This window comes from Leuciscus leuciscus, assembly GCF_965113295.1.
Source record: "Leuciscus leuciscus genome assembly, chromosome: 7".
Classification (NCBI taxonomy): Eukaryota; Metazoa; Chordata; class Actinopteri; order Cypriniformes; family Leuciscidae; genus Leuciscus; species Leuciscus leuciscus.
This window is the reverse complement of record NC_138731.1, coordinates 19,380,758-19,399,761: the sequence shown is the minus strand read 5'-3', so window position 1 is coordinate 19,399,761 and position 19,004 is coordinate 19,380,758. Positions and strand designations below refer to the sequence as shown.

General features: G+C 36.4%; 2 protein-coding genes across 2 annotated transcripts in view; one reads left to right on the top strand and one right to left on the bottom strand.

Moving 5' to 3' along the window:
* pdzk1 (PDZ domain containing 1) lies at positions 1-11,355 on the bottom strand. The gene is made up of 9 exons (XM_082175824.1): positions 11,264-11,355; positions 8,949-9,161; positions 8,601-8,829; positions 7,661-7,797; positions 6,321-6,516; positions 4,871-5,067; positions 2,925-3,161; positions 1,610-1,936; positions 1-665 (listed from the first exon to the last, which is right to left on the bottom strand). Exons 2-9 carry the CDS (start codon positions 9,153-9,155, stop codon positions 591-593), a joined length of 1,605 nt encoding a protein of 534 aa, XP_082031950.1. The 5' UTR covers positions 9,156-9,161; positions 11,264-11,355; the 3' UTR covers positions 1-590.
* Positions 11,356-11,994: 639 nt separating this feature from the next.
* Positions 11,995-19,004, top strand: part of cckbrb (cholecystokinin B receptor b) — a 60,032-nt gene continuing 53,022 nt past the window's right edge. Inside the window, exon 1 of the mRNA XM_082175833.1 lies at positions 11,995-12,408. Coding sequence (XP_082031959.1) covers positions 12,261-12,408 — 148 coding nt within the window. The 5' untranslated portion in view covers positions 11,995-12,260. The remainder of the gene's footprint in view (positions 12,409-19,004) is intronic.

Below are 19,004 nucleotides of genomic sequence, written 5' to 3'. Positions count from 1 at the left end.
TTGGATGTTGCAAATAAAGAGCAGGTTTTATTCAATAGGCATCCACCAGAAAAATGAAAAAAAAAAAATGAAAAAACATCCGTAGAATAAATTACACATCAAGAAGTATGCATTGTCTGAAAGTCTGTAACTGCTTGTAATTTAATATTTCATGCTTCAAAAGTGAAATAAAGTTTAAATAGATTGTTGTTGTTGTAGATGTAGATCCCAATGAAAGCAGTACAGAAATAATCTGTTGTATTTGATATCCTTACTTTCCTTTCTTTAATCAATGTTCTTACAGTCTCTTGTTCAAATGGGCATTTCCTCTCTTAATAGATTGTGCAGTAGTTTATCAGGTAAGTGGATCGACCTGTCACTAAATCACAGTATTGAAAGGGTTTCACTTTATTTGAAGGTGTCCTTGTTACAGTGTAATTATATATTTAAGTACTGAGTAAAATAATAAACATGCACTTATTTGCATGTAATTATGCATAATTTCCTTTTATGACTATAGCAAGTACATGTAACATATCTAGTCTAACAAGGACACTAAAATAAAGTGATATTATTGAAAGTATCTGTTGGTACAGGAAGGTGTGGTGTGCTCAGAGTCTTTCGTCCTCACTCGCATCTGATGCTGAAGATGAAGATGATGATGATGAGGATGATGAAGAAGAAGCCTTGGGTGAAAAGATAAATGCTGGTGTTAGGATTTTTTTGTGTGTTTTTTGGGGGATTTAATCATATAGTATATAGATATACCTCAGGTTTAGAATATAACAAAACAAATACAATAACAATATACTGTATACTGTTCAAAAGTTTGTGGGATTCTTTTGATGTCACTTATGCTCACCAAGCTTGCATTTATTTGATCAAAATTTCCGTAATATTGAGAAATATTCTTACAATGTCAAATAACTGTCTGAATATATTTAAAAATGTAATTTATTCCTTTGATGGGAAAGCTGATTTTTCAGCATCATCAGTCTTCAGTGTTACGTGATCCTTCAGAAATCATTCTAATATGATTTTCTGCTCAAGAAACATAATTATTATCAGTTAAAAACAGTTGTGTTGCTTAATATGGAAATCTTCTCATTTTCTTAATCCAATCTAACTTTATGGAAATCATTGTCTTTTCAGAATTATTTGATAAACAGAAAGACAGAAAAACAGCATTTATTTGAGTAAAAAAGTAACTGACCCCCCCCACCCCACAATCTTTTGAATTAATCACTTTAAAGGAATAGTTCACCCCAACAATTCAAATTCTATCATCATTTGCTTACATTTAAGCCATTCCAAACAAAAAGCATATTCAGATAGAAATACATATTCAGAAGACTTAAAATATAGCACACATTTTGTATGGACTACTTTTAGAAATACATTTTGGGGGCTCAACAACCCAGAATCCCCTTATCTTTCATTATATGGGAAAGAGCCGGCAATACTTCCTTATATAAAAAACCAAACAAGTTTGGAATGACATGAGGGTGAGTAAAAGATGACAGAATGGGAAAAAGTATTGTGAGGTATATTGTAAAGGTTGAAACCCTTTCTTATTTTTATAAGGTAGTTCTCTCTGCTGATAATGGGAAATGTTGAAAAGCATACTGACCCTTGAACGGGTTTGAGCTGGCGGAGTGGCTGGTCTTTCACTGTCACTTTCTGAGTCTTTCCTCTTGTCCTCTTGTGTATAAGCTGGTGCTGGGACGTCAGCGGAGGGCTCTTTATTCAGCAGTTGAGGGGTGATGGAGATCCCTTGTGCTTTCAGGTGGTCATAGGCTGTCCTCTCAGCCACTAAGAGGACCAGTGTGTTCCCGCTCTTGCGGATGAGGTTCACAACTTCCTCATGTGTGCTCATTTCCACGTTCACCCCATTCACCTCCACAACCATGTCCTCATCCTCCAGTCCAGCTCTGTCTGCTGCTCCACCTTTCACCACCTGGCAGAAAAAGGATTATTTTTCTCCAAATGAAAAACAGTTACTCACCCTCATGTTCTATATTTGAAGGATATTTGTGAAGATTATTTTAAATTTGTTTTCCTAGCGAGTCTTTTAAACTCCAAATTGACAAAAGTACAATAAAAGTATCATACAAGTGGTTTAAGTCTCCATTTACTGAAATACTAATACTACTAAATGTATCATATATAGCTTACACATGAATAACAAATTAAATAGCAGTCAAAATTTCAGATTCTCAGACAAAACTAAGAAATAATTATATTTTCAAATTGCATTTAATTTAGCTTTAAACCAGCATAATTCTGTTCGTCATGAAAACGATTACATTTATTCAGTTAACATGTATGTACATGGTTAAAATATGGCTAGCTGTAGAATGAGCAATATTTAATTAGTTAAAATATGTGAGATTGAAATAAACTGGGTTTGTTGCTGATAAATGTATAAACTTGGTTATTGTTTATTTAAAACACGTTCAGTTGATTAGTACTATTACAGAAATCGTACCTATTTTTTAAATTTTTTATTTTTTTTACCTGTTTAATGTATATATTACAGACAAATATGCACCACATTAAGTTTATTATGGTTAATGTTCCATCCAAATGGATGGATATTTTAAATCTTACATTTATAACTACATTTTGAGTATATGACACTTGGATTATATGGTTTGTGGACAACACTTATGATACTTTTATAATGCTTTTATGGTGCTTTCCTGATTTGTTGGAGCTTGACAGACACCACACCCAATTCACTTTCATTAAATGGACAAGAACAGCAGGGATATTCTTTAAATATTCTCCTTTTGGGTTGTGCTGAAGAAAGTCAGTCATACAAGTTTGAAATGTCATGAGTGGACCTATTGAACCTATTGAGTTAACCTATTAAAACTCTGAACCTGTAAAAAATAGATCTAGACAAGCTTTCTATAAATGTCAGTGTAGGGCATTTCTCAGACCTCTTTGATGTACTGTCCGTTAACTCCCTGGATGCCATTGAGATGGAAACCAAATCCAGCAGCGGTCTTCTCCAGTTGGCACAGTTTGGGTTTGCGGTCCACGTCTGCTGGGACAGGTACAGCTGGGACAGGTACAGCTGGGACAGGCGCAGGCACTGCTGGAGCAAGTTCATGCTCAGGATAGCCGGGCAGGGATCCTCTCATTTCCTCCCAGTACAGAAGAGGAGAAGCACCACCCTTGACATTACAGTATTATTCAATAATTTAATATAGAATTTAATGTATAATACAAAACAAATGCAAGTGGAATATTTAAGACTCCAATTTTTGGTTACACTAATTTTGATGGTCCACATTAGACATACAATACTACCTTTGCAACTATGTGTACTCTCATTAGATTATTAGTAGACTGTAGACTGTTAGGTTTGGGTTAGGTGGTAGGGTTCGGGTTAAAATAATTTGAAATGTTTGCAAAGTTACTTATAGTTAGTAGAATGTCTGTTGGGGAGCATCAAAATAAAGTGTTAGCAGATATTAAAGGTCCCATGACATGAAATTTTCAATTTCTGAGGTTTTTTAACATTAATATGAGTTCCCCTAGCCTGTATATGGTCCCCAAGTTTCTAGAAATTTCAATCGGTATAAATCGAGCTTTTCCTATCTTTCTCTGCCTTTGAGAAAATGGAGGCTCAATCAGGCTGATCTTGAATCCCCTCTTTATGACGTTACAAGGAGGAAATGTTACCTCCCCTTTCTCTGCTTTGCCCGCCCAGAGGATATTTCTCGCCCATGAGAAAACGAGCTAGGAAACAGGAACGCGCACGCGCGATTTTAGTTTGTCCACGAGAGACATAATGGCTTTTGAGCGAGCAAAGCATAATAATTGCTCAATAATTGGATGTACAAATGAACACTGAAGGGTCAATACAAAGCTGGGCTTGCTGAACGTCTGAAACTAAAGTCTGGATCAATCTCTTTGGCTCAGCTACACACCTCGGACAAGTAAGTCAACTAATGATATATAAGTGTGTTGCTTTACTGTTTATGGTTACCTAGCTTGTTACACGTAGAATGTGGCTGTCACATGAGCTATGCAGTTTATGTGTGTGAATACACACACTGTAACGCGAGTGTTGTACACGTCTTTGTTATTTGGATAACCGTTTTCCTGTTGGTAATATGGCGCGCGCGATATCCGCATTTCAAGATCGCAGAGCTTGATGTAATTGTAATAAGATAAATGACAGACGTTACAGATCTCTCATGAAAAGGCAACAGTAGGTTCGCGTTAGCTACATGATGATAACTGTAAACCATCCGAATAAAGTACCGTATCCAAACATAATATTTTAAACTTACCATTCGGAAACGTCCTGCTGGAGCTGCTGAGTTGCAGCTTCTCCATCTGGATCAGATTCTGGGTCAAACTGAAATGCTTGAACGACTGCGTGTCTTCGTGCCATTGCAATATATCCAACATAAACAAACATGCGTGGTATCGTTGCGCAAGATGGTCAAGGCCACGCCCACCCTCCACCTCTCTCCTCCTCATTATCATTTAAAGCTACAGACACCGAAACGGCCTGTCTGAAGGAAGCTCATTCTGGGACTGGTTTGTAGTGGCTATAATTCTGCACCGAGGCTGAATTTTTGGAAAGAGATTTCAGATACAGTACTAGGGACCACTAAGGTCTATATTAAAGCCTACAAAAAGTAGCATGTCATGGGACCTTTAAGCAGACAGTCTACTAATACTCTAATGAGAGTTAGTTGACATGTAGTTGCAAGTCACTTATAGTTAGTAGAATGTCTAAAGAGGACCATCAAAATAAAGTGTACCCAATTTTTTATTTTAATTTAAGTATGCAGTCACCAGACATTGTACATTCAAATTAATATTTATTGCTGTATTGCAACAATGTCAGTGCATGAAAATGACTCACCAATTTGTAAATTTTCATGGTTTCAGCATCCAGCACCAGGAGGCAGCACTTGTTTCCTCCTTTACTTATTTTGTCCACCACCTGGTCATGTGTGCAGTTATCGATTTCCTCTCCGTTCACAGCCACAATTTGGTCCATATCCTTCAATCCTGCTCTCTCCGCAGAGCTTCCTTTGTCTATTTCTCCAATGTAATGACCTGAGATATGGCACAACATATGATATGAATCAAATATTGAAACATGACACAGACATTTTTCTACTTCTCACTTTATCTTTTCACAAAGTCTGTTATTAGTATTGGAATTAATTTCTTAGTTCTAATAAAAATATGAATATTTAACCAATTTAATTAGGCAGCGGCTATTTGCACTAGCGTTAAATGCTAAATTTACACAAAGTGAAAATAGTATTTTCTTTGCACTAAGTGCAAAGGGAACACTTTATTTCGATAGTCCACTTTAGACATTCTACTAACTATAAGTAACTTTGCAGCTAAGTGTCAACTAACTGTCATTAGAGTATTAGTAGGCTGTAGTAGATATTAATTTATCTGAATTGAACTGGTTTCATAATTTACACAGGTATTGAACCGAAATGTATCAACATTGAACTGATTTCAATGACTGTTTAGTATTGTCTTTAGAGCTGCTTTACAGCAGAATTGAAAGTAAATGCTCATGCTGCCTTAAAAGTGTCTAAAACTGTAAGTTTAGTCAACTCAAATATCCATGTTGTCAAGGTATTAAATCACACTGAAATGCTTTTTACAGCATCATAGAGCCATTACAGTAGATAACCTTTGCATTGTACGTTATTAAAATGCCTCAGTTACGCAATGTCAATTTTACAATTGCAATAAACTTCAGTAAGTTCAGTTGGCACCACCATGCTAAACAAAAGGGTAGTAGTGCAATGGTTAATAGAATCTGGGCTGCTAACATCAAATTTCCAGGACCCAGAACATTATAATCCTGCTGTATTTGTGAGCAGTGCACTTAATCTTAGGTTGCTCCAGTGAGACGTCCGTCCATGCAATTAGTGTACTTATACGCATAATGAAATGCATCTGCAAAATAACTATCTAAAGGATGAAATTCGTACTACTTACAAAAAGAATGAATAGCTTGTGACATTAAATATTCAAACTACTTTTACATGCATTGGCTGGTTGAAAAAAATAAAGTGCACTGCTATAACACACCCCTCAGCAGAAAGCAAAAGATAAGCCACCAAGACACTTGGAAAGGTTTAATTTACCCAAAATAAAAGCTCACAAATAGCATATTTTGAGTTTTTGGACAACTGAAGCAGATTTAATTTAGACTTCATCTAACCTTGACAAGGCCTAAAAGTCAATATGAGCATGATAACACATTTGACTTAAGTGACGTAAAATGGTAAATGCGAATTGATCATGTTGATATAATATGGCAGATTGCACACACTCACCTGGACATTTAGGATCTTCTTTCAGGATGAAGCCATAACCGTCTGCTTTCTTGATCATGTCTGCAATGCGTGGCTTATGTGAGAGGTGCCTGACCGTGGCATGAGCCACCCCTGGTCGAAGGCTTTTGCTCTTGAAGTATTTGTCAGCATCCTCCTCCACCAGCAGAAGCATCACTCTGTCACCGGCTGCTTTCACCTACAATAACAAAGGGAATACATTATTACAATATTCTCCTCAAAGCACTGATATTTGGGGTAATGCATTATGCAGGGTAAAACATTAGAGTCAAGGTCTTCAGCAGCATGCATGGCAGCTATTAAAGCTATTTTTTTTTTCATCTTATTATATCGATTTGACTACTTTTACATTTACAACTTTAGTGCTTAATGTTGCTGTATGAGCATGAAAAAGGCCTGCAAAGCACAAAGTCACTCCAAAGGAATTTATTCGCTATATCACTAAGCACTGTTTCTGAACTCCGTGAAATGCCTCAATTGTAATCTTGAGTTTTCTTCCGGTAACGTACACGTCACAAATTTTTCTTTAATATAATTCCTGCCCAAGGCATATGCAAAAAAAGAATCGAAGCCTGGGTGAGTTACATTAATAGTGTGTTGAAACTCGCAGTTATGGTAAGGGACATGACATTTCCAAAACACACTTGAAACGGTTGACCAATCACAACACGCTGGTCCAGCTGACCAATCAGAGCACATTTCGGAAGGAGGGGCTTCCGAAGGCACTAAACAGAGCATTACTGACAGACTGGGAAGAGAGGTGATGCAACAATGTAAAATATGTGAAAAATAATGTGTTTTTGAACATGCAAACATTAAAACCTATTCTAGTAAAGTCAAAAAAGAAATTCAAGACTTTGTAAAAGGGCATAATATGACCTCTTTAAAGGGATAGTCATCTTCCCTATCATCTTTTACTCACCCTTATGTCGCTCCAAACCTGTATGACTTTCTTTCGTGGAAGGCAAAATAAGATATTCTGAAGAATGTCGGTAACCATACAGTTTCGGGTCCCAGTGACTTCCATTGTATGGTCAAAAAAATACATTGGAAGTGAATGGGAACTGAAACTGCCTTTCTTTCTTCTCAGAACACAAAAGAGGATATTTTGAAAAATGTTGATAACCATTTTTCAAAATATCCTCTTTTGTGTTCTGAGAAGAAAGAAAGGCTACTGGTTTGGAATGACATGAGGGTGAGTAAATGATGACAGAATGATCCATTTAAAGCTTTTCTGAAACCCTAAAGCAACTGTATTATAAAATTGTTGACAAAGAGGAAACGTTAGACAGAAATTATTGTAGGATGACTATTTAACTTACCTTTTGCACAATCTGATCATGTGTGAGACTCTCAACATTTTCGCTGTTTATCTCCACCAAACGATCACCTAGCTTCACACCTGCCTGATCAGCTACTCCTCCTGGCACCACTTCTGTCATGAACATGCCATGAGTACCTGAGAGAAAACAGGGTTAGAACAAATAACTACTGTGAGTACTTCATTTCACAAGCCATTCCAAATATTTCAGACAATTATCAACATATTGGTTGATTTATCCAAGACAGGCCTGAGAAAATGAGTTAACCTTTAATTTTCTCAGCCTCAGATGACCATTTGCTGACTGTTGACAGCACTGGAAAACACGTTCTTGAGTTGGCAACCTGACTTGCTGACCATGAGCATTTCTGAGGATGAACTAATGACTGGATTTACCAGCGTTTGCCAGTTTAGAGGCAAATCTTTAAAAGATGTTCAGACAGAGGGATAAATTTAACTAGATTTACTGCTTTTGTGTGTGTGTGTGTGTGTGTGTGTGTGTGTGTGTGTGTGTGTGTGTGTGTGTGTGTGTGTGTGTGTGTGTGTGTGTGTGTGTGTGTGTGTGTGTGTGTGTGTGTGTGTGTGTGTGTGTGTGTGCATGTGTTATAGCTGTGGAACAATCTACTTTTTACACTCTTAAAAATAACGTTTTTTTATTGGCATCTATGATCCCATTAAAAGTCTTTTACATCCATGGAATCTTTCCATTGCACAGAAGGTTCATTATAGTGGAAAGGGTGTGAAATCCCTCTTTTTGGAACCTTTATTTTGAAGTGTACTCATTACACATTTTTCTTCACACATTTGATATTTCATTTCTATCATGGTCCCATATTGGTCAGATGGTCTATTTTGTTCAAGTAGTCAATCCTTGGCCCAAATTTTAGACCAGGTGTTATGCTGTTAGTCAAAGATCTGTCTATGGGAGTTTTATAGCTTACCTTTGGTGGACTTTAAGGAGAAACCCAATCCACTGCTGGATTTTTGCAGATAACAAAGTTTGGCTTTAGCGGCTGGTGCAGACACTCCATTCATGGTGGGTTGGCTCTGACCTGACTGGGACTGAGGGTCGGCAAGATTCACACCCTTGGCTTTGGCTGTCTTATATGGCTCCTCTCCAAGAATGTGCAATGTGACGCTCATCCCACTCTTTCTCACCAAATCTGCAACCTGACCCGAGAAAAAGTCAAGTGCGAGGTAAAACTTTTAGAATAAATGTTTTCCTTTCAGTAACCACAATCATGAGATTAATTTAACATTTAGAAAAGCCATTTCAAAATATGTCAAACCTGACTGTGCTCCAAATTGTCCACAAAAGTTCCATTGACTTTGATAATGCGGTCTCCATCCTTCAGACCAGCCAGCTCAGCCACGCCGCCCATCTCCAGGGCTCGGATCAGGTGACCCTCCTCGCCGTGCTCCACTCGGAGGTAGAAGCCATAGCCCTGTCCCTCTCGCTTGGTCAGAGAAATAATACGTGGTTTTGGCCCAGCCATTTTTTCCTGTTTGGAAACATTAATCGATCAGTGTTGCCTTCACGCCGAGGTCATCTAACATGTGATAATATACTCTTCTTGGTACATCTGATGTTATCTTATCAGATGCTCACAATTCATTATATAACAGTCATTTGGTGATCAAATTGGTGATTGCAATCTAGAATGTACCAATGAAGTGAGGGTAGACTGATTTCATTTCTCACTATACGCAGTTAAATGTTGTAAGATAAATCACAGGTGTTAGTAATCAATGGCAGCAGAAGTGCAGATTAAACAAAGAGGAACCCTTCCAAGCTGACACGATTATGCAATCGTATGTTCTTGAAATGGAGGTGATAACTGGGGTAATATAGAATTATCAAAGGCCATATAATCATCGACCTGTGTTAGGGTGCATCTGCCAAACTACTTAAGGTTTAAAGTCAACATATTTCACTTATATTTCTGAGCAGGTTATTTAGCTAAAAACACATACAAGGTAAAATCATTTCAGAGGCCGAGCGGGTATGTTTTCTTAATTAAATATAAATTAGAATTAAATTAGTTACTAAATTTAATTAGATATCAGCTCAAATTAAATGATTAGAGTAAGTATTAAATGTATTAACCTTTTGATTTTTATATACACCAATTAATCATGCGCAATAATACCAGGAATGTGTAAAATAAAGAAAGAAATAACGTATAAATAAATAAATAATAGAGTCAGCGCTCTGACCCAACTGTTAATTGTTAACAAAGTGGATAAATGTTTTTATGTCCAAGTACACTTTGCTCTAAAACGCTTGTACCTTGTCTCTGCAATTACGATTACAGATCATGAAATCAAGAAAGAAAGAAAGAAAGAAAGTAAGAAAGAAAGAAAGAAAGAAAGAGTGAGTGAGAAAGCGCTCTGATTCTGTATTTGTTCATTGTTACCAAAGTGGCTGAAGGTGTTTATTTTAAACTATGTTTTGGTCTAAAACGCTTGTACATTATCTTAGTAATTACGAATGTCAATCATAAAATCTTTACAAAACAGTAGACTGTTATGTGAGGACCCGTCATCAAGGCTTCCACGGCTTTAGCAAGATTGCCTACAGCCTTTGTTCATTTTCATAAATGTTTTACCAGGGAAAACTGCATAAACATAGCTGTAGATTAAAGTACCACAGATGCCATATCAATTACATAATACCTCACACATCAGCTGAGAGCTGAAGTACACTTCTCACACTTGAGCGCTTCATAAACTGCTATATGAGCTGGTAATGCTTTCACACCATTGCATTATGCCTAAAACCAGCTCCTTTCTGCTGTTTAATAATTAATGCTACTTGCTTCAAGTTTCTCATCTGGTACAAATAATTTGAAAACAAGAATTTCACTTAAGCTGTCAAACGGGTCAGGACAGCATGATAAGCATGATCAACAAGCATGATAACATTTCTCAACAAGATTTCAAAGGAGAACTTAGGGGTCCGGGTACAAAATATATATTCAATTCAATTCAATTCAATTCAATTCAATTCTATTCTATTCTATTCTTAAAAAAAAAAAAAAAAAAAAAAAAACTTCAAATGACATGACTGCATATATTTTCCAAGTTGTAAGTTAAATTCTATTCTATTCCGATAAAAGCTTCAAATGACATGACTCTATATATTTTCCAAATTGTATGTTACATTTCTGTTCCATTCCATTCTATTCTATCCTTATAAAAACTTCCAAATGACATAACTCTAAATATACTTTCCAAATTGGAATTAACATTTCTACTCTATTCAATTCTATTCTGAAAAAAAAAAAACTTTCAAATGACATGACTCTGAATATATATTTCCAAATTGTAAGTTAAATTTTCATTCTATTCTATTCTGATAAAAACTTTCAAATGGCATGACTCTTTATATATTTTCCAACTTATACATTCTATTCTATTCTATTCTATTCTATTCTATTCTATTCTATTCTATTCTATTCTATTCTATTCTATTCTATTCTGATAAAAACATTCAAATGACTTGACTCTGAATCTATTTTCCAGATTGTAAGTTACACCTCAAAGCATATAATATTTAAACGTATATGTATCTATGCTCTGAAAAGGAGTGTATGCCACTCACCAGGTGCAGTCTCCTCAGTGTCCCAGTCTAAAGGAGGTGGCTGCTTGCTTCTGCTCAGGTGTTATCTAGCACTGTGTAAGTGTGTGTGAAGGACTTTGAAAGGCCAAAGGTCGATCTAAAAGGTGAGTTATTTAACCATGTCCCGTGGCTGGAGGGTTATTCTCTGTTGCTATGTGACCATACTCTACCCGAAATACATTTTATAAAAAAAGATCTTGTTTTAACAAGACACGCACCTTCATTTGTAAATCTATGAAGTCTGCAAGGATATCTCTTATCCACTCTATTTACTTGGTTTACATGGCTATTTCATGGCTGTAAAAAGAGTGTGCTCATTTGATATACTGTCAAGTCCACAATATCGAAATCCAAGTAACCAGACTGCACTACATATATCTTGAATGAGGCTTTTGCAGTTAAAATTACAATGCAATTCTAAATTCCTAGTAATATAAAGTAGTGTCCAAACATAATCCCCAGCAATGGAAAATCGACGTCTTGCAACCAAGTTTGCTTCCACAAGAGGGAGCTGATGCTCCACTCCACCTGTCTCATCATTCATAACTTTCCCTAAACCTTTTGCGCACGTACTCCACAAACTCCTTTCAATGTCTCCACCTCTCCAGGATGCTCAAATCCCTGAATCCCACCGACACACCCCCAAACTCCCACCCCTGCTGTTTAAGAGCTCATCAATAAACCCTCAGTCCACGCGCGAGAGACTCAGTGTCGGTCCGCGCTTCATCACATTCTCATACAGAGCAACTGTGCCTTCACACTGCTGAGCAACAACGGCTGAAACGTTTTAACCTTCATAAACGAATCCTATTTCTCCCTGATTACCTTTTTTTGTTTTGTTGTTTTTATTGCTTTTAAATATCCTCTTTAAACGTAAAATACTCTCTAAGCCACATAGCTACTATTGCGCTCTCATTAGACACTTATTGTTGACTAATGATTGCGAGGAACAACTAAAATAGTTGTGGTTAGGTCCGAAATGGATTTACAAACGCTAAATGATACGTCTGGAATTTGGGCATGTCTCCAGCTTCAGAACGGGACCTCAAACGGAAGTCTGGAGTTCCCCAACGGCACCTGCGGAGACGCGCTCCCGCTGCCCAAGACGGAACCAGCGCGCACCAAAGGTGAGGATCTCTCGACACGCCAGACAGCCGTTTCAGATCGTTCATTCAAAGCCACTCTCGTTCACTCTAACAAAGACGTACCAAAAGCTTATCTTGACTTTGACATTATGGAGAGGTTGGAGAACCCCCCAAAAGCTTGAAGTGGTTGGGGCGTTAAAGATTATAGTCTATACACATACAATAAACAAAATAAAATAAAACATTCCAGTAGCTAACCACAAAAGTTAGATAGTTAGTTATTAGAGCGTAAGCCTGCAAGGAGCCTAATCAGAGACTTCTAGGCTACATGTAGATAATACACATATTTGCTACCCATTTCCTCCATCAGAGGCTGCTGGGATCTCTGTTCTTGTATCAAAAAGCCCTTATCATCAAACACGTCCGTCATTGTTGCCATCATAGTGCTCCAACAGCCTCTTCAAAAACCGATTTTGGACTTTTAACATACACTGCACATTCATTCTTCTTCATGATGACTCCAGGATGTTTATGTCCTGTATCATGGTATATAACCTGATATGGTAACCATTCAGCACTGGTGTGTATCAAATTTGTGTACTATATCAAATGGCGTATATCAAATTACTAAAGGATTATCACTGTAGGGTGTAGGGGATAGGTCAATACTTGTTATATCTTGGAAAACTGTAAACTGTGTCTGGCAGCATCACTACAGCTTGATTTGTCACTGCAGAGTGGTAATTCAGATGTCAGTGCGACATCTGAATTATACTGTTTTATAATCCTATGGCTTATTGGTTTCTGGTGCCTTTAAGTCAACGGGAGATGATACAACAAAAGGATAATTAACTAAGTGGAAACCTGATTTAGTTTAGCTATTTAATTAAACCCTTTAATTCCCACCTGTGACCAACATTTACATATGAGTGAAGAACCTTGTTAGTAACCTAGAAGACTTGTTAGTGCATTAGTGTGAACTGTAATCAAAGCATTGATTTTCATGTGAACATTTTTACATGGCTGTTGTAAATAGTCACGTGAGTTTTTTTTCTTTTAATTACAATCTCGGTTGTGCTACATTGTGTCCTAGTGCCATATTTGGGATATATAATATTTAAAATGTCTGAATATACCCTGTTTCATATACAGTAAATCATGATTACACATGTAAATACATCAGTGGTCACACAGTAGAGAAACAGTTGAGAAACAGAGAAACACAAAATCCCCCCCCCCCCCAAAAAAACAAACAAACAAAAACATTACATTTATTATAGAGATATGATTATTTAGATTTCAAACTGCATTAAATAAAACAAAGTTAAACTAAAATGAAGCATGCATTTAATTTTTTGATTTTTTTATCATCAAATAAACAAAGACAGAAAGAAAGTTAGTTTATTTGCAACATTCTGTTGGGTATTTTTTATTTTTTACTAGTTTGGCACTTGTAAAATTGAGCAATAAAACACACTTTTACTGTTGGTAAAGGCATGCTGTTGTTTCATTATGCTATACAAGAAGTATAACACATGTGCTCACGTTGATGGGAAAAATTTGGATTTAACAAGTTCATTAAATTTCACAGGTCTAAATGACGCCAGCGGTGCCTATTCAGGAAATAGAGTTTGCAGCATTTCCACTGCTATTAGAATCACAGTCAAAGCATGTAAATAATTCAGAAGACTTCACTGCATTCATAGGGTGTTCATCCTCTGGGCATTATGACGTGAGAGATGTTTTATGACACGAAGAAGCAAAATGTACAGTAGTAGTTATTCTAGACTTATATAAAAACATCACCTTAAATGTTAACGTTAAAACAGTAAACTATCAAAATATACAATATATCCCAAAGCATTAAATGAGTTTTTAAAGCCTTAAAGGGTGCTTTACTGGAAGAAAGCAGAAGTTACATTTTCCTTATATTAGATTAGTGATGTACATTACATGACAGGCTCCAACTGCCATTTGCAACATATGAAGCCATAAAAACAGTGTCCCCAAGGCTTTAGGCTGTTGTGCGCTTTAACAGGATTGTAAACGTCATGGTTGTGACTGGATTTCTAAAATTTGAAAACTGAATATTAAATGAATCACTTTTAGAGCCTTTCTAGACAAATTGCACTAATCATAAAGTTAAAATAACATTTTGCAGAAGAAAACAAAACAACAGTAATTAGAAATAAATAATGAATCATACTGGTAACAAAAACAAGTCGTTGTTCATCGCAATATAACAATTCTTTAAACACTTCATGTAATTATTTCAACATCTAAATTACCTGCTTTTAATTATAATTTCATATACTTAATTTTTTTTAATATCAAAAATACTAGGCTATTTAAAGACTTATTGAACCTGCCTTTATTAAGTTACACCAATGAACGTCATTTTAAAGAGTCAGTTGATGTCGAAACAGCTCTTTAAGGCACACGCTACATATGTTCACATTCTACAGCGAAAACAAGCAATGTCTCTTTCTCTGTGGGTGGTTTGGAGTAAGTGTTCAGCATACCTCCGGGGTCCAGGCTAAATTTAGTGCATTGCCACTGAGGAGCCTAATCAGAGACTTCTCGACAATTCACATATTCGCTGTCCATTTCCTCCATCAGCAGAGGCCGCTGGGCTCTCTGTCGTTGGGTCCATAATAAACCCTGATCATCAAACAGACGTCTGTCATTATCTCCATCACATAGTGCTCCAACAGCCTCTTCAAATCCACTGATTTTGGACTGTTAGCATACACTACATATTCATTCTTCTTCATGATGAGTCTATATGGCATGCACATGCTTACTTTGGTATCATCTCAGTGATCTCTTAGTTAATCTCTTTACTTGGCAATGCAATATTGTCGACTTACATCTAAATGGAGCATTTTCTCCTTTAGCATATTTTTCTCTGCTGAGCCCCATCAGAACAAACCTGTGACTGGTGTCAGCTATTTGTTTTTATTATTAATATTTTGTATTATTATTTAAATAGTTTTAGTCCTAGTCCTGTGTCAAATACCCCTTTTAGTGTTATATATATTATATAATATATATATTAGTCAACCAATCCTGGTTATTTGTTTGTTTAGTCAAGTTTTGTTTGACTAAATCCTGGTTTCACAGACAGGGCTTAGGCCACATCCACACGAAGCCAGAGCTTTCCCTATCCGATATTTTTTTTTCCCGTTCAAAAACAAAATTCCGTAAACACGGCGTCGTCTCAAGAAATATCTGCGTACACACGAAACCACTGAAACCGACTCAAAACGATGTAGTATACATGCCAGACCAGTATGTGGCGCTGTAATTCTGCCTCAGACATACACTAAAAACGGAGAAGAAGACTTGGAGCTCGCGCATAAACCTTGCGCGCTGTATACAACAATAATATTAGGCACAGTAGCTTATTTTTTTCTTTTTTATTTTTTAATCAAGAACTTTGTTGAACAATATGAAAAACCATAAATGTAGTTGCTGTGACTTAACGGTGTCTGACTAGTTGACACTTGGTGTGATGACATCATCGTTTCGCAAAATATACGGATTGGCCGTACACACGAAAACGCAAAGGCGGCGTTTTCAGATTTATCCACCTTGGGACCCGGTTTAAAAAAATAGCGGTTTCAGTCTCCGAAAACGGCGGATCCGTGTGGACGAAACGCCAATACGATAAAAAATTTATACGTATACAGTGAAACGCGTCTCCGTGTGGACAGGGCCTTAGACTAAGCCAAGATTAGGCCTTAGTTTAATTAGGACATTTAAATAATTTTTATATATTTTTAAAATAATTTGTAAAAAGTGCAAGTTGCTTTCAGTTAAAACAGCATATGCATGCATTTTAGTCTGGGACCGTCTGTGAGGTGTGTGTGGGGTAAAAGTCTGGGAATTTAAGTCTAGTTTTAGTCATTGAAAACTTAGTCATGGTGTGTAATGGTTAAACTGATTATCTCAATTATTTTGCTCAACATTGTACTGAGCATGATTTTTGTCATCTATTGCGCTTTCACTTCGTAGATCACAGTATTCCTTTATCTTATCTGGAACGTTCTATTGGTATCACAGGTATGGTACTCAAATGGTTTCAGTCTTTGCTGTCTAAAATAAGTTTCTCTGTTAGTTTAGGATTTCATTCATCCTCTGTGGCTTACCTCATCTGTGGTGTACCCCAGGTATCGAATCTGGCACCCCTATTATTTTCATTATACATGCTTCTTTTGGGATCAATCATAATTAGATTTGGTTTGTCGTACCATTGCTATGTGGACGACACCAAACTCTACATAAGGAGATAAGGAGCTACATATCATAAGGAGATACATATCTCAGAATAATCACAGACAGGGTGATGAGGGTCTTGAATCACCCTGAAGGGGTTTATTCTGAGATAACAACCGTCTGGATGTACATTATCCAGCTTATTACACGGCTACTTGCCACATAAGAAAATAAATAGACACGAAATATTGATCTGAGTTGAAATATTATTTTTTTGGTCTTTAAACGCAAAGCTTCCACAGAGAGAGCAGTTGCTAGCGTGGCAAGTTCAAACTAGACTGACATTTAAGGGATATGGTACAGTCATACGACTTATTACACTGCATTTCACGGTAACGCTTTAGATTACAGCCCGGAAAGTACTGTGTAATTAAAATGAAAGTACAGTATAACTTTCGGTAATTACATTTTACCTATAAAGTACTTACGTGTAAGTATAGGGGAACAATATGTAAAGTCTTGGGAATAAAGGTGTAACAACCAGGAAAATACTGCGTAATTAAAACGAAATTACAGTGTAACTTTTGGTAATTACAGTGTACCTATAAAGTACGTACGTGTAAGTATAGGGGAATAATATGTAACGTTTTGTCAATAAAAGGGTAACAACCAGGAAAATAACAAATTATTTAGGCAAATTATTTAGACTAAGTATTTTAGAATCTTACTTTTGGTAGCAATTTAGCGAGTACATACACTGCACCTTTTTGTAATAATAGTGTATAAAAATACATAAAGGCTTTTTTTAAATTACGGGGTACATATCAGTATTTATAAAGTAGGCTAATTTGTTATTGCAAAGGTGCACTGGTTAAGTTTCAAGGCAAGTAAAACTATTGCAACTTTTTTTTTTTAAATGCTGGGAAAATATACTCTTGTTTCATGTAGTTACAGGGTAAGTATGACATTGCGGGCTGTAAATTAAAGTGGTGCTTCTTACCCTCTTGTTCCATGTAGTTACAGGGTAAGTATGACATTGCGGGCTGTAAATTAAAGTGGTGCTTCTTACCCTCTTGTTTCATGTAGTTACAGGGTAAGTACAACAAAAAACACATGTACACACACACAATCTGATATCACTCGGAAAAACTTTATTTGAAAAACAACTTATTTCAAAACGGATTTACAGCACTTTGTTTCTCTTGCTTGGTTTCCTCCTCCTCTTGTTCCTCTTCTTCTTTTTCTTTCTTTCCACTGATGAATCTTAAGAAGGAATCCATGTCTCTTGCTATTCTGTATTATGTGTTAAAAGAAAATACAGTACAGAAATGTCCTCACCATTTACTCATCTTTTACCCTCATGTCATCCGAGATGTATACAAATTTCCTTCTTCAGATTAACACAAACAAAAGTTTTTAGAAAAATAAATAATCTCTGTGAATGCATATAATGCAAGCTCATGTGTTCCTAAAAGTTGACAACAGCGCATACAACAATAACTACAGTAATCCATACGACCCCAATGGATGAATCAATGTCTTCTGAAGTGAAACGATAAGCGTTTATAAGAAAAATACCAAATATTTAAAATTTTTAAACTGTAGACTATCGCTTCCGACCAACTGTCACCTGCGCGTTCATGAGAGGGTTGAGTAAGTTTACGCTTGACAATTTAAAGCGTGACGTAAGCGCACCGAAAAACCGAATGTCAAATTATTTTTTTTTTAATGTTTTTATTATTGCACACAACAAAATGCAAACAATAACAGATAATAATAATGAAAAACAAACCATGCAGAAGAACAGACACCAGTTCTCGCGCGAGTTTCACATCAAATGCAATGAACGCTTAAAGCTTCACCAAACGCGAAGCCATTCAAGCCGACCGTGTGAAGCCGACTCTCATGCACTCGCTGGTGACAGTTGGTCGGTAGCGAAAAGATGAGTAAATTATGAGAACATTTCTGGGTGTACTGTATTTTCTTTTAATACATACCGGTAATACAGAATAGAAAAAGACTCCTTCTTAAGATTAGGCTAATCAGTGGAACGATAGAAAAAGAAGAGGAGGACCAAGAGGAGGAGGAAGCCATGCAAGAGAAACAAAAAAGGACAAAACATGCTACTTTCTGTCAGGACTTTAGTATTTGAAATGAAAAGTTGATTTTAAAAAAATAATAAAGAATAAGAAGTGTAATATGTTGTAAATCTGTTTTGAAATAAGTTGTTTTTCAAATAAAGTTTTCCGAGTGATATCAGATTGTGTGTGTGTACATGTGTTTTTTGTTGTACTTACCCTGTAACTACATGAAACAAGAGGGTAAGAAGCACCACTTTAATTTACAACCCGCAATGTCATACTTACCCTGTAACTACATGAAACAAGAGGGTAAGAAGCACCACTTTAATTTACAGCCCG